This window comes from Cricetulus griseus, assembly GCF_003668045.3.
Source record: "Cricetulus griseus strain 17A/GY chromosome 1 unlocalized genomic scaffold, alternate assembly CriGri-PICRH-1.0 chr1_1, whole genome shotgun sequence".
In the NCBI taxonomy this organism is placed as follows: domain Eukaryota; kingdom Metazoa; phylum Chordata; class Mammalia; order Rodentia; family Cricetidae; genus Cricetulus; species Cricetulus griseus.
This window is the reverse complement of record NW_023276807.1, coordinates 255203789-255220087: the sequence shown is the minus strand read 5'-3', so window position 1 is coordinate 255220087 and position 16299 is coordinate 255203789. Positions and strand designations below refer to the sequence as shown.

Genomic DNA, 16299 nt, shown 5'->3' with positions numbered 1-16299 from the left:
TGTTCAAATGAAAATGTTCAAGTGTTATTAATCAACCTCTGAAAAAATTTTCCACCTCTCCCATTTAACTCTTAACATCCCTGTCTTGTTCTGCTTTAGTATTATTAATGTGAAAACTAATGATTTAATAAAATTGTCTTAGAGCATGCCGATGATTTTAACTGTCTATGTACTGTTTTTTAGTATCTGTTTCCCTGATGCCTAGTTCATTTCTAAACCATAGATTTCCCCAATAAACCTTAAGTTAAAAGTGAACTTTAATTGACTATTCAAACCTCAGGTTCAATGATATAGTCAGGAAGATCTCATTCAAGAATGTGAATGCCTGGGTTAGAGAGATGGCTCAGTAGGTAAGAGCACTTGTTGTTGCAGGGAACCCAGGTTTAGTTCCCAGCACCCACATTGGGTGGCTCCCAGTCACCTACATTTCCTGTTCCAGAGATCTGATACATTCTGGACTCTGTGGGTATCAGTAGATGTGTGGTGCACATACATAGACTTGGGTATACATACATACACATAAAATGAAATCAATAAATCTTTAAAAGAAGAATATCAACATCAATGTCATAATCTTGTTTTATGTGATTTTAGACATTAAAGCAACAATCACATTTTATATTATTCTATGTGCATCCCAGCAATAATTGAGTTGTTGACTCAACAATTTCATGTAAGAGTATTTACATATCAAAAGTTCCATGCTTTAAAACAAATGGCTAGCTTGCATGTAAATAAGTAGACACAGGAATAGTCCTGTCATTGGTTTTATAACTGTCTTTAGTACCTGAGGCTATTTCTGACATCATAAGAATAGACAGAGGTTCTCGTGGACTCCTTGAGTTGAGTGTTGGTGAATCCATTGACTTGACCATCTAGCCTGCAAGAAGAAACATATATATTTGGCCTTCAAAATCAAGGTCATATACAATCATTTTGCTTTGTTAAAGTTGTGCTATATAGATGGTATTTCTTTGTATCTACCAGGTTTCTGCACAGGAATATACATTAAAGTATAGACTGCTTTATTGGTTCAACTGGTTCCACAGAAATTACTGTCTTACCTTCAAGAATAATTCACAAACATGGGCCATGTCATCTAATGCTGTGATTGAATGTATTTTCATCAAGACTAAAATCAACTGAAAATTAGTTCCTCAATCATTTTCATAACAGCAGCGCCCTTTAGAAAGCCTCATTTGTACTACATATCTAAGAATTCATCAGTTTAATGAACGACGCAGGGGCTGCTTTGACACTCTCCAGTTCCCATTTGGTCTTAATGAAAGGTAATGCTTTGAAGACTACAGAAGTCTGACCTAGATTTCTGCTGATCTAAAAATGTCATCATGTTTAACAGAGCATAAAGACATTCAATCTCTCCCATGCAACAGAGGAAATTCTCAATGAAAAAAAAATAGTGGAAATTGTAGCAATTTTTCCTCTTCCGTGTTAGTAAGTTTTGAGAGTAAAGACATGAAAACCTACACAGAGTTCAGATTTCCATTAAACCTTATTATCAAACAGGCTGTCTGTGGTGGGTTTGTGCACTTCCTGCCTGGTACCCACAGACATCGGATACTGCAATCCTTCTTAAGGTCAAATAATAGGCATTTCTGAATTATCCAACATGGGTGCTGGGAACAGAACTCTGGTCCTCTGCAAGAGCAGTACATGCTATTCAAGACTGAGCCTTCCCTCCAATCTCATCTTATATAACTTTTAAGGAAGAAAATGTGTTACTTGATCATCTCTGACATACAAAACAAACTAATAAAATAAATGAAAATATTACATGATACCTGGAGCTATCTTAGTTTTTAAACTACAAAAAATTAGTCTTGGCTAAATAAATATACACTAGAATTTCCAAGTATGAAGCTATGAACTGAAGTTAGGATAAGCTTTCTCTCTGCTTTGTTAAGAAATTTTACATTTACACAATGGAGTACTACTAAGCAGAAAAAAACAATGGAATCTTGAAATTTGCAGGAAAATGGATGGAACTCGAAGAAACCATTCTGAGTGAGGTAACCCATTCACAAAAAGACAAACATGATATGTACTCACTCATATGTGGATTTTAGACATAGAGTAAGGGATTACCAGTTTAAAATCCACATTGCCAGAGAAACTAGTAAACAAGGAGGACCCTAAAAGAGACAAACTTTGTCCCCTGGAGAAGGGAAAAGGGTCATGATCCCCTGAGCAAATTGAGAGCTTGGGGAGAGGGGGGAGGGAGCTAGGAAAATGAGAAGGGAAGAAGAGGAAGGATGCAGAGGTCATGAGGGAGCAGAAAGGTTGAGTCAGGTGTAGATTAGAAGAAAGGATGTGTGATAGGTAGGGTTTTAGTGGGGGGTGTTAGAGGAGGAAGGGAGGGAGAAGGGAACTGGGATTGTTATGTAATTCAATTTTGTTTGTAATTCAAATAAAAAATGATAATAAATAAATAAAAATACAATTAAAAGAACAACTTTGATAGACAGGCAGAGCAATGTATGCCAAGTCCTAAATGGCAAGGATGGCCAATGCAAACTACTGTTTCAATAAAAAACATCTGCTACAAATGAAGGAGAAAGGAAAATTTTTCACAATATAACAGCCTTAAAAATTTATATCCAACAAACCAAACCTTCAGAAAATATAGAAAACAGAATTTCAGATTTCAGGCTGAAGGAAGGAATTAGCATAGCATAGAGACTGTGGAAAGAAATATGGAGCTGTTGTGGAGAAAAAAGACCTGTCATTCACTGTTGCTGGGATTTCAAACTGGTTCAGTTCTTATGGCAATCACTGTGAAGAATTCCAAATAAATTAAAAATAAATATAAAAAAAGAAATCTTACAAAGGTGTGTGGTATGCTGATTTTAAATGCATCAGGCCCTAACATCATAAATTTAAAGCTATTAACTTCATGTGATTATAAATGTGTATAAACATTTCTATGTCAATAAATGTGGGTGGGGAACTGTGTCTGTAATTAATTTATTGTGCATTCATCTATAATAAATTAATTTGCATTTATTTATCTTTAAAAATATTCTTGCTTTACAGGAGATGTTTTGTGAGTAAATTCTCAAGTTATAGCAAATAGTAAAAATGTGGGATCAAAACTGTCATAGATGGGTTTCTCTCATGAATATTGGGCTATGTCATTCCAAGAATAATAAACTTGGCTCTGAACTGTTGAAGAATATTCAAATTTAGTGTTTTCCTAGAATACATAAGACCCTGCTTTCAAACTCCAGCCCCACTAAATAAATATTAATTATATTCAAATCACATGATACACACTATAAACTTAAGAAATGCATAGCTTCAAAGAAGATTATGGGTGACATTGAAATGAATTTACGTTGTTTTTAGTGGTTCAAACTTAAAACACCACCAGTTTATAAAATGCACAAACAGAAGTAGAATTAAGTTGCCTCAAATTCATATACCAATGGCCCAATCTTCAACATATTGTTTCCTCACCAATGCTTCCTATAAAACCTTGTTTCGTGAGCAGAAAACGGAATCGCTTTTAAGTCAACTTAAAAGGAAAGTTCCTTAACTGCATTTAACCACTCAGACTGTATAGCATCAATCACTTTCTAAATAATGTTTGGATGAGGCTGGTTATGTGTCGGTCCCATGCAGTTCCCAAAAGTGGATGCATTTCTATGAGCTGCAGATCCTACTGAATATCTTTTCTCTCATTCAGTCAGAGACTCTGTTGGAGTCACAACAAAAAGGCACACATTATCTGGAGAAGCAGAGCAATCTGAAATCCTTGTGATACAAGGGCATTTTGCAGACAGTATGGGGAAAGACTGCCAGCTCCTCTTTCCCTAGCCATTCCACACTTTGCAGAAAATACCAACAATATTATTTCTTACACAGTCAGAGAGGCTTTAAAAAGAAAAGGCACCTTGGGAAGGTTAAAAGGGAAATGAATATTTTTAGCTTTTGAAACGTGTAGAAGCATTGCTAGACATGAAGTTATCAGTTCTTCCCTAACTGAACTTGTGTGTAACAATGAGGTATAGCTTCCATCTTAATATTCCTCTTAATGCCAAGCAAGACATTAACAGGCATTGATGGTTTGAAATCCCTTCTACTCTGCAGTAAAAGGAAATCTCACAATAAAATTTTGCTTTGTTGTTATGAGAAATTTGTGTGTGTGCTTTTGAACATGAGATATCCAAGAAAGAGAGCCACTGGGTACTTCCTTCCCTACCGAAAATCTAGCAAGCAACAGCAAGTAAAAATAAATGCTCACAACCCAAGTAAAATGCTTTGAATTTTCATGACACCTTTTATACCAAATAACAGGATGGAGCAACAGGAATGAGAGATTCTAACAAATTAGAACATTGTTAATTTTTTTGTGTTAGATGGTGCTGTAACTTTTCTGATTTGGGTAATACTTATATTTAAATGCCATAATGCAATTCAACTCTTTCAGAAACATTTCTAAACAATCACTTGGGTACAAAAGGAATTCCTAAGAAATAAAGCCAATTGCAACCAATCTTACCTTCCATTTTTATTTTCAGATACATGAGAATCTACTTCAGTTAAATTTTCTAGGCTCCGGTCTCTAAAGAAAACATAAAAACAAAAAACATAGTGTGTATGTGTGGTTTAGTTGTAACACAATTGTTGGAAATAAAAAAATACAGTAAAAAATAGTACATCTCCTTAGACATAGGCATTTTTGGTTTATACTTGTTCAAGAGACTGGAAATTGGACGTTGAGCTATTTAATCTACTGGCTTGTAGGTAAATATCCAAATATAGCTGGACTATCCCTGAAGGGTGCCTAGCATGTAGAAGGTACTGGGTTTGACTCTAGCACCATCAAATGGGTGTGGATTTTATAAGCAGGAGGGGTATCACTTTTGGAAAGCATGGGAAATCCAATCTGAAAAGAGTTTGGCTCAGACTGAATGAGCCCTAGGTTTGTTTCCTGCAGCACTAATCACATGTTCACATGGATTATCTCATTCCGCTCTCAGAGGACTGGCAACTAGAGCTGGGAAACACTGCATGAATCTCCTAAAGCCCAAGAACTAACTTACAGGAGAAGGAAGAACTGAATGTTCACTGTGCACCTTCAAAACAAAGCAGCGCTTGGATGTTTCTAGCTGGACACTTCATTCACACCGTTGGATTACAGAAAAATAAAACCTCAGACTGACAATTGAATACGAAATTGAGAAGATGGAGGATGACTGTGGTGATGAGATTGTTAGATCTTAGGCGGCCTCAGTGATTTTACACCTCTGTGATTGACAGGGAACATAATGTCAAAAGATGCTATTTGCTGTTTCCACGATTTTGGAAAAGCCTTTGTCATGAATCCTACTGAAGAGTGAGGCTCATTTCCTCCCCTACGTCCTTCAGTACGTAATTCCTTAGGCTTTGTTTTTCAAATGAGGTTCCTAATATCCAGTTCAACAAGGTTTTGGTGAGGAAAACACAAGTCATGGCACAAGGATTGAGTTGTGAGTAAAGCAAGTACAAGAAGAGTGACAGTTAATAGGATGTGGTAACATAGCAGTAAGTTAGAGGTAAACAGTAAATGGAATGCAGTAATGCCAAAGTGAGTTATTGATTCCACAGTCCTGAGGGACTTTTAAATTCTCAGTTTATCCCAAATCTTCACATCTTTGGAATTAACTCCAGTTCCTAAAATTCTCCTTTCTAACACTCTAAACTGTTGTATTCAAATAAAGTTACTAAACAAGGAATCAGCAGGTAGATTCTCACTCACAAAATTAACATTTTTAGGATGTAAAATACAATAAAGTATCCTCATGTTTATGTGGAGATTTAATAATATCCAAGCCATCAATAATTGATAAGGCATGCAAATTAGTCAACACTTTAGCATCTTAAACTCACACTTAAAAATAAAACTATTTGTGTACTTTCAAAAATATAGAAATTGAGCGGGGCGTTGGTGGCACACGCCTTTAATCCCAGCACTCGGGAGGCAGAGGAAGGTGGATCTCTGTGAGTTTGAGGCCAGCCTGGTCTCCAGAGCAAGTGCCAGGATAGGCTCCAAAGCTACACAGAGAAACCCTGTCTCGAAAAACCAAAAAGAAAAAAAAAATATATATATATATATAGAAATTGGTTTAAATATCTTTAATGTGAGTTTCAATATTCCAGTGAAACTGTAAAATGTACATTATTTCGGGACTATTGATGGATGTCATAATTGAATGACGATGTAAAATTCAAAATTGAACCCCCCACATTATCAGATAAAGCTGTGTATGGCCAATTCTGCAGACTTATAATACAGGTGGAAGACTTTGAATTTGCCTAAATGATGGTTTTCACTAATCATCACACAAACTGTGGTGGTATCAGAAGCTACCATATCATCTTAGCAGCCTTCACAGGAAGTGGGTCTTTCCTGGTTTAAGGCTTGAGACATGGACTGACTATCACAGAATTCATTCAGGCTGACAGTGGTAGATGGTGAAAGATCACAGGATATGTGAATGTTGGGGAGTCAGATTCTGTCCCAGGAAGTCATTCTCTCCCAAAGTGATAACATTGAGGCACCACGTGCGACACTTAAGGAAACTATGGCTTTTTACAGCATGAGAGTAAGGTCTAATTCCGACTTGAGCCAAGTATGTGTGTGTGTTACCTAAATACAAGACACAAGTTCAGGAAGAGATTTCCTCCTCTCAGTCCAAGAGGAAACCAACCTTACCATGATGACTTGATCTCAGATTTCTCACCTCCAGAACTGTGAGAGAACTTTCCTCATGTGTTTAGACAATTTAGTGTATGGCTTTTGTTAGAGTATCCCTAAAAAGTCTATTGAGTTTCTCAGCCAGAAGGTGGACATCTTCAATTGCAAGGACAGTACACTTGTGACTGCTGAAGATTCTGAATATTTCTCTGCCTACACACTCAACACTTGCTCTTTGGGCTGTGGTTTTGGAGAGAAGAAAAAAGAATGGCTCCACCTGAGGAAGCAAAAGAAGCCAGATTCTTGCAGATTCAACAACCACAACAGGTAACTCAAAAGCTGAGCCTATGTATGCATTCAAAGAAGATACTTCCAAAGTAGAGTTAGTCACCAAAGAAACTACATTATTAGAGATTTCATAGAACTTCCTTTTTTTTTCTTTTTTTGGTCTTTTCGAGACAGGGTTTCTCTGTATTGCTTTGGAGGTTGTCTTGGAACTCGCTCTGTAACCCAGGCTGGCCTCGAACTCAGACATCCGCCTGCCTCTGCTAGTGCTGGAATTAAAGGCATGCACCACCAATGCCTGGCCTTCACAGGACTTTCTTATTTTATTAGATAACAGGTTTGGCTGTGTAAGCTATAAGATTTTTAATTTGAATAATCTATACCAATATTTAAACTAAATGATGAAAATCACACCATATGCATTTGCTTGGGATATGCACACTGATGGTTAACATTAGCTAGATGGGTAGATCCAGTAAAAGAAGTTTAGACCCCCCAAGTTAACAGATGCAAAAATAAATGTTCTTTAATTAAGATCACATGTATTGCATGGCATCTTTTACACTGTGGCAAAAGATGAAAAACTGTGAGTCAAAGTGTAGAAAATAGATGTTTTTTATAGAAGCCTAAGCCAAGTGTTGCAAGGTTGAGCAAATGCCTGATTCAAAGTCTTTGCATGTCTTTCCTTTTCATTTTGGTGGTTAGGAATCAAGCCCAGGGCCTTGCACATTCTAGACATGACTTCTGCTAAGCTATATCCATAGGTCTAAGAATTCTTTTAAAATGTAGATTTCAATACATTTGGTGCAGACTGTGAGTTATCTAAGGATAAAGCCATATACATACTTTTCAGTCCAAGAATTCTCCATGTTGGAATAATGTGTGGCATTCTCCATTGTTGTGTGAAGGAGTATGGCACTCCCTTATAGGGCAATCAAAGGGAAACATGGAGATTCTTACTCGTTAGCTTTTCCTATTTGAGAAAGTTATTAGCTCAGTTCTAACCACTCTTCCTCTCCTGTGTGCTTGTAGGAGGGGTTTATTAATAGGGTACAATATGTTTCTCTCTACATTGCTAACTTAATCTGCTTCTGTAAAGTGTCCAACACATTTGCAAAATTAAAGAGTTTTCGCACAAAAATTAACTTCTTTTTCTTTTATGTCAGGAGTTGATGTTAGGCATTAGATTTTTAGCTAAAAATGAATCTCGTTAAAAAGAATATTGCATTTAATGAATAACTCACATAATTCCTTAACTCACTGGCATAGCAAAATGTAATGGCATCCACAAATTTTTAATCTCTTCAATGAGTATATTATATTCTTAAAGATTTTATATTCAAGAAATTAATAGATTTGTATATGATTTAAATATCTCAAATATAACACACAACTAATAATTTGTTTCCCGAGTCACTGTGGTTCCTTGAGATTGTCATAAGCAAGAAACAGTTATTGGCTCAAGTAAAGAAATCAGCCACAAAAAATTGATTTCTTTTATTTATTTTCAATGGTGGAGGCTTAGAATATTGGAGAAGGAATTCAATAGATTTTACCTAGGTAGACTATCATAAAACCTTGATTATTCTGACATTTAGTCTTTAATTCACATTATATTTGCTAGGTGTTTAATATGTATCAGGCATTGGGTCATTATGCTACTGCACTATATAAAGAAAGAAACAAGCTAATTCCATCCATATTTCTAAAGACCTTATAGATAGAAAGAGATTATTAAATAATAATTCACTCAAGAAATACATACATGGAGAGTTGTACAAATAGAGGTTGAAAGGGTCTTGCCCGAGTCTGAGTGAGACATACCCAGAGAACACACAGTAGCTCCTCTGGCAATGCAACGAGAGGGGAGCAAAGAGTACAAGCCAGAGAGATGGGGGTGGGAAAGGGGTTTGCATGTAAGAGAAGAGTAATGGGGGGGCGCATCACAAAGAATACAGAACATGGTCATTGGAGACAAGGTTAAGGAGCATGGCTGTAACTCTGGTAACAGGAAGACACTGGAGGACTAGAATTGGAAGCATGACATAATCAGATTCCTGTTTTAGAGAGATCACTGCTCATCCCTGTGGACAGATGGGAAGCTAGAAGTATTGACTCGTGGCAGAAGTGATTAAAAGGCTGGAAAGTTAGCACCACTGCAGCAGTACTGTGGGAAATGCAGACACACTTCCAGAGATTGCTATGAGAAGTATCTACAGTGACGACTGATAGACTTCTCGGTCACAGGGAGTGAAGCAATAGAGTAACTGACCCCATGTTTATGTCTTGAATAGAGAGAGACATGCAGCAGGGAGATAGGAAGAAACTGTCCTCATGTTACAGAACTAAAATCTTGGAAGGTACATGTTAACAAACAGGAAAAATGTTGACAAGAGGAACTATAACTACAAATAGAATTTTTTGCTTTATGTAAATGATGCCCTTTTTACTAGAAAAATCTTTAATATCAGTAGCAATTTTCAGGATTCTTCAGTACCTATTTGAAAGCAGAAATTTAGAACATTAATAATTAATCTAACATCAGTTTATTGGCTATAGATAATGGGATCTCTCTCTAGTGCTGGCTCATATTACTACTAAAAGCCATGCTATTTCTCACTGAATAAATGGCAATTCTGTGCACATCTGCATTTGTTCTGGTTTCTGTGTTCCTGGGATCTTAAGGATGCTTGTATATACTTCCAATGGGTGAGTGAGGCTTATTCAGTCTCTAACTGGGAATTAAATATGCAGCTGCTGGAAATGTCAGCAAAGTCTCACAAAAGATCAAATCCACTGCTGCTTTGCTACTAACTGATCCTTGCCTGTGTTGCATTGCATTGATGAAGAAGGGCCTTGCTGGGCTTCATCCCACCAGCATGAGATTTAAAAGTCCCTTTCTTTACCAATGTTGAAATCATGAGGACAGCATAGTTACATGGTAGATACAGGTGGCTGAATCCATCCATAAATGCACTCTTCTAAAATAGCTCTGTCTTTTCTATTTGTCTGCTGTGTGATAATCCTTGGCTATTTATCATCTGATCTAGTGCACTTCTAAGGAACAGTCGGACAGGTTAGCTTAGCTGACCCAACTGCCATCATAGAATTCCATGATGCCTAGAATTTTTTAAATTCTTTTAATAGTAATATATTTGCTTAAGAAAAAATGTCCTCTTTCTGTGGATTTCTGGGAAAAGTTACTAAAATACAAGCTACCTTTCATAAAGTTTGTCTCTTGCAGTAAAACCAGAGGCAAGACTCTTACAAGAACTGCCATGGCCAATATAACACATTCGATGGAGATAGGCCAGAGGCAAGAGTTCGAGGGTATTTTTCCCTATTAGTTATTGCATATAATGCCTATTACGTCTATTGCCAACTTGCCTGGTAATATCCCAAAACAGTTACTAATGACAAGAAAAATCCACCCCAATAATTACCACTGTGAAGAAATTATTCTATTTAATTCTAATTCTCTGAAGTAAATAGATCTTATTAGAGAGCCTAGGATCACTTAACCACCTATCTTTGTTGGTCTCCTCAGGTCTTAATGTCAAAAGAATCTGAGTTCATATCTGCTGTATATTTTCTTTCTTTGAAGGACAATTTGGTATCTTTAAGCTAAAGTTTCTTCTATAAAATTAGGCATAGGAATATATACCACATGGGGTGTAGTGGTAATGCATCATATACAATTTTTACTCTGACTGCCTAGGTGCTCAGTAAGTAACCTCTGAGTAACCATTGCTCTTTAATTACCTTCAGGATGCCCTAATTTTAAGACCCCAACACCCCAGTGATAAAAACATACAAGAGCAAATTAAGGCATTTACATAGGAAACAAGGCAAGACTACATTGTCCTTTCTCTCCTCATGGGTTCATAGTACTTTTTGTAAATAACTTGTTGCCTTCATCTCAGAATATCAGGTCATGGTTCCAAGTTACATAATTATTATGATAAAATTTCAAGTAAGTGGGACACTGTAAACTTTAATTCACTGATTTAAAAGAATGTGTATAAAGTTCCCCTATTAGTTATTGCATGTGGCTATTAGACCTGTTACCAACATGACTGGCAATCTCCCAAAACTGTTACTAATGACAAAAAAATCTACTCAAACAATTGGACTTAAGGCCCACTCAACAGGAGGGAAATCATTCATGGTACTAGGAACCTAGATATCTTCCTGGGGCTAATGTGATCATGGACTTTAGAAAATAATCTACTACCATCACTTTGCTAGACCTGCATAATTTCTTCCTGCATTCTAAATCTTATCCTTATATCCATAGATAAAATGTAGCTGCCTCCCTGTCATCAAAGAAGCTTCTCTTTATAGCAAATGGAGACCACCACAGAAAATCACAAGTAGACCTAATGCAGCGATCAACAGGTTGTGGGGAGCCCAGTGACAATGGATACATCTATATCATAGATCCTGTATCTATGGCTCATGGAACATCATAGAAGAGACTACAGAAAGATTTTTAAGAGCCAGAGTATCAAGAAGTCCTGCCATGAAATAGTCTCTCCTAAAAATGGCTGCATATATAAAGCTAGAACACTGACAATATTAACATATGTGCTAATGTGAGGGGGAGAAATTTCACAGGATCAAAGTATAGAAAAACAGCGACTGATGGGAGAGGAAGAATTAGCCTCTCCCCGGAATGAACTACCTTATTGTTTATACAAAGTAGTCATCCCTGAAACTACATACACACAAACAACAAATGTAGACTCTTGTAGGTTGTATTTATATATTAGTGCATACATATACACATGTGTACATAATAATAAAGAAAAAGTATCAATTTGAGAGTTGGGAGGCATGAGGAAGGTTGTAGGAAGGGTGTCTTGGAGAGAACAGACAAAGAAAGAGAAGGGGGAAAGGATGTAATTCTACTGTAATTTAAAAATAGTGAATTGGAGAAGAGCTTCAAACTCAAGGTGTAAGCCTGAGGTTAAAATGAGCTTTAATACTTTGTGAGCCCAGACAAGCTGAGATCTGCGATTCTGAAGACTTAAATAGCCTTTCTAAGTTGTTTAAACTTCCTCAAAATAATTTTTCTTCTTATTTATGTTTATTCATTTTTCATTTCAAAGTTCCCTTTTCTTTAGGGAACAAACATTGGGTTGTCTTAGTACAAATAAGAAGCCCATAACTCACTCAAAAACCAAGCAATTGATTCAAGAAGAGTGCAATATGTCTCCTTGTTGACAAGAGACACACAGGTTATAAATGGAGTCTTTGAAAACTAAAGAAAAGCAGAACCCTTCTTAAAACACACACACACACACACACACACACACACACACACACACACACACACAAATAAAGAAAATTCCTATCCCAGAATCTTGTGAATTCATCACAACCAGTCAGGTAAGGTCACCTACCGATTTGTGTTTCTGAGAGCAGAAGGCTTCACTTTAATAAGATTGTCCAAGTCTTGGCTGTTTAAAATAGTGAAAGGGGGTAGATCAGTAATGGCAATTTGGTTATGCTAGATCAATATAGCAAGAATAAAAATCCATTTCATGCCAGGAAAACAGTTAAAAACATGAATTAGCAGCTTTTGTTTTATTACCTTTGATTGTTTCTGGTCACTGTTGGATTCCCTCTGATGATGCCATCCAGATCATGGTTTCTTTCAACAGAATAATAGAAAGAAAACAGGTTAATAATGAAGTTATTTTAGTAAGGATAATGCATTAATTCTACTTGGAATAATAAAATAGAATTTTTTCCTGACCAAAACACACTTAAAAATAAGTTCTATTACCTTTGGTTGTTCACAAGAACATCAGGATTTACTTTGATGAATTTATCAAGATCTTGGTGTCTTTAAGGGGAAAAAGACAAAAGCATTAAGTGTTAGAGATAATAGAGTTTAATGCCATCACAAATGGCCCTTACAGAGGAAAGAATCTATTATTATGGGATGCATTGTTTTGGTGGAGAACAGCAATGGTATCTTTGCCACCTAACACGGGATGCAAGACACATGCCCAGGAGAACCTGCTGATTTCACACTCTTTATTTCCAGAGCAGTCTACAAGAGCATCATCTTCAGCATCCCACAAGGAGAACCTAAGGATTAACATTCTTCAGGGTTTCAACACTAGGAAGACACAGACTGATTCTGAAGCCTTTGTCATTTTAAAGATCACATCAAAACAATATGACAGACTTTGAAGGTTCTTGGTGGAGGGCCTCACTATCCCTGGGGAGGAGTGGGGGGGGGCTTGGGTAGGAAACATGGGAGGATGGGAGGGTGAGGGAATGGGGGGGATAGACACGTAAATATGAGTAATAAAAAAAAGAAAAAAAGAATTGTATTGGAAAAAAAAAGATCACATCAAGATCAACCAGGAGCTCAAAAGCTGGGATGTTCTAAACATAAACCTAGCAAATATTTCCAGCAAGCCATCAAAATCATGGCTTTATAATGACTGAAGAAGTCAACTCGGTCATTCACTGTTAAATTAGATGCATACTTCATGAGCTGTCCACTATCCTCTTGAGGATCCATTGTTTTGTTTTGTTTCTTTTTTCCTTTCCCAACTACAAAATAGCTTCCCCCCTCCCCCAGACTCATATCTTCAGGCTCCTTGGCATAACTCCAGTCTTGAGGTCTAAGGGGTGGGTGTTCAAAGTATCCCTCTTGGCCTTTTCAATTACAATTACTAGCATACACTGATCATGCAAATCAAAGAATGTTATTCTGACTTCTCCATACCTGCTTTTACCATGCTCTGATCACATCATCCTTTCTTCTACCTGCTCTTAACCATCTCCCTTCTTCCCCCAGTTCCCTTCCCCTTCCCTAATAGCTCCCTTCTGCTGCCAGTGACTTTTTCTTTTCTTTTGGGAGGTTTTGTTTCCATATATGAGAGAAAACACATGTCTTGTCTTTCTTCATTTGTGATGATGTACTTGACATGAAACCTCCTAGTTCTACCCATTTTCCTTGAATGATATAATTGGTTGTTCTTCATGGCTGAATAATTCTCACACAAATACATGGATATGTATATGCACTACTCTGTTTTCTTTATCCATTCATTTGTTGGTGTGCAGTAAGGTCGATTCCATAGCTCAACTGCTGCAAACAGTGTCATAATAAACATGAGTGTGCAGGTACTGTTCAAAGCTGAGTGAGATAGGAAGCCTTAGGGACAAGTGTCTACACTAACATACCTTCTAATTACCTTTTTCTTTGTTCTTGGCCATGTGCCTGCCCTCAGAGTGCTCTTCCATGGGAATACAGAATAATATGGAACTTTGTTTAGGGAAACTATTGCTTTCGAAATGACTACCATGTTTTTCTTCCCTGGTAAGGGTAATAAACCTTCCACACTCTCTTATTTCCTTTTTTTTCCTTTGTTTTTTTTTTTTTTGGTTTCTCTATGTAGCTTTGGAGCCTATCTTGGCACTTGCTCTGTAGACCAGGCTGGCCTCAAACTCACAGAGATCCACTTGTCTCTGCCTCTGCCTCTTTCTCTGCCTCCCGAGTGCTGTGATTAAAGGTGTGTGCCACCAACGCCTGGCTACACTCTCTTATTTCTTATTTTCTTTTTTATAACCTTGAATTTTTCAAGATACAAACCCCACTACATTGCATTAAAATGTCTTTTCTGAAGGCTGACAATTTTCTCTGCATATGCTCAAGAGTGAGCTGGGTCATAAGGTAGGTCTAATTTTAGTTTTTTGAGGAAATGTCATAATGATTCCATAATATCTGAACCAATTTTTATTCCCACAAATAGTGCATAAGGATTACTTTTGCCCCCTTAGGCTTACCAGTATTTGGGGGTTATTTGTTTGTTTATGGTTTAGGTTTGTCTTTTTAAATTTGTTTTATTTTTCATAATAGCCATTTTGACTACAGTAGAATACAGAAACAGTCTTAATTTGCATTTCCCTTATGACTAATGATATCAGATATCTTTCTGCTATGTTACTGGGCATTCACACTTTTTAAGAAGTGCTATTCAGTTCATTTGCCTACTTTAATAGGATTAATTGTTCTTTAGCAGACCCGGAGAAGCACATGTCACAAGCTATGATAGATTTTGAGAATGACAGTATCTTCTCCCAGTACCATCTGGGGCAGCAGCTTGTCTGGGTCCCCTTCCGTCCATCAACACTCCCTTTTGCATTGATAAATGTAAAGGCATATTTTACTAACCAAGGAGCTTGCTACAGAGTTAAGCAGAGAGGAAGCCTTTGGGCAGGGAGTCACCATGGAAGTCTGAGCAAAGGCAGTCTCCCTCCCCAGCCTTGCCAAGGCATGTGTGCCCATCACGGCTTCCAGCACTCAGATGCATCTTCTTAGACTTCTCAGATCTCCCTGATGGGTGAAATGGCTCAACCTGAATTTTTACTGTGTTGAGTCGTCCTCAAGAATACTATTTTCAATTTTTAAAAAACTATAAATATAATAGAAAGAATGATTGGCAAATGAGCACTACTAAAACAATTTCTCAGAATAAATTATTTGAAAGCATTTTGTTACAAAATAGGTGCCATGAAGGTTACATGAGGCAACAGAGGCTGGAAAGCCCATTAAAAACTAAACAGTGACAAACATGCAAGTACTAAAAATGAAATTAGCTTAATATAATAAAAGGAAAAAGGAATAACAAGGAATAAAACCTCATAGGAGGAACACTGTGTTCAACAGTCACAGCTTGTTTACATGTAAGATCAGTCACAATGGATTTCAATGTGACGGCATATACTCTCCATAGGCTTAATTTAGAATGAAGACAGAAAATGCTAAGACAAATGTCAAAGCTTCCCTCTCTATATCTTCTACTGAGTGTAAAACAAGACTGTTCATCTAAAAGTCTAAAGCAGAGATATTTGAACCAGATATTATGTAAAGCCCAGGAAGGCACACACACACACACACACACACACACACACACACACACACACACACACAGATACATGTGGGGGGGGGGTTGCAAGAAACAATGCCCTGACAACATTAGAACTTTAATATTTTCTATTTGATTTATTCTTGTGAGTGCTGATTGCTACTCATTGAATTAATTATAAAAACCTTTAATAGGGGATACACTCAAAGTTTGAGAAACAAAAGCCAGCAGACATAAACACATGTCATGTGTTCCACTACATTTTTTTTAAAGGCAACACTGTGTCACCACAGCAAGGAGCTAAGCAATGGTCCTGAGTTCCCTCAATAAGTGACAGATACAACCTATCTCAATGAACTGGAAACAGAAACTGGAAACACTATTTTCAGGCCTGGATCCTGAGAACATGTGAATTCAATG

At 37.0% G+C, this 16299-nt stretch overlaps 1 protein-coding gene across 2 annotated transcripts in view; it reads right to left on the bottom strand.

The window, feature by feature from the left end:
* Positions 1-16299, bottom strand: part of Scel (sciellin) — an 84478-nt gene that overhangs the window by 10000 nt on the left and 58179 nt on the right. For both annotated transcript variants that reach the window (XM_035452615.1, XM_035452616.1), the window contains exons 20-24: positions 12777-12836; positions 12582-12641; positions 12391-12447; positions 4523-4585; positions 788-880 (exon numbers count right to left, since the gene is read on the bottom strand). In XM_035452615.1, the coding sequence (XP_035308506.1) occupies positions 788-880; positions 4523-4585; positions 12391-12447; positions 12582-12641; positions 12777-12836 (333 nt within the window). The remainder of the gene's footprint in view (positions 1-787; positions 881-4522; positions 4586-12390; positions 12448-12581; positions 12642-12776; positions 12837-16299) is intronic.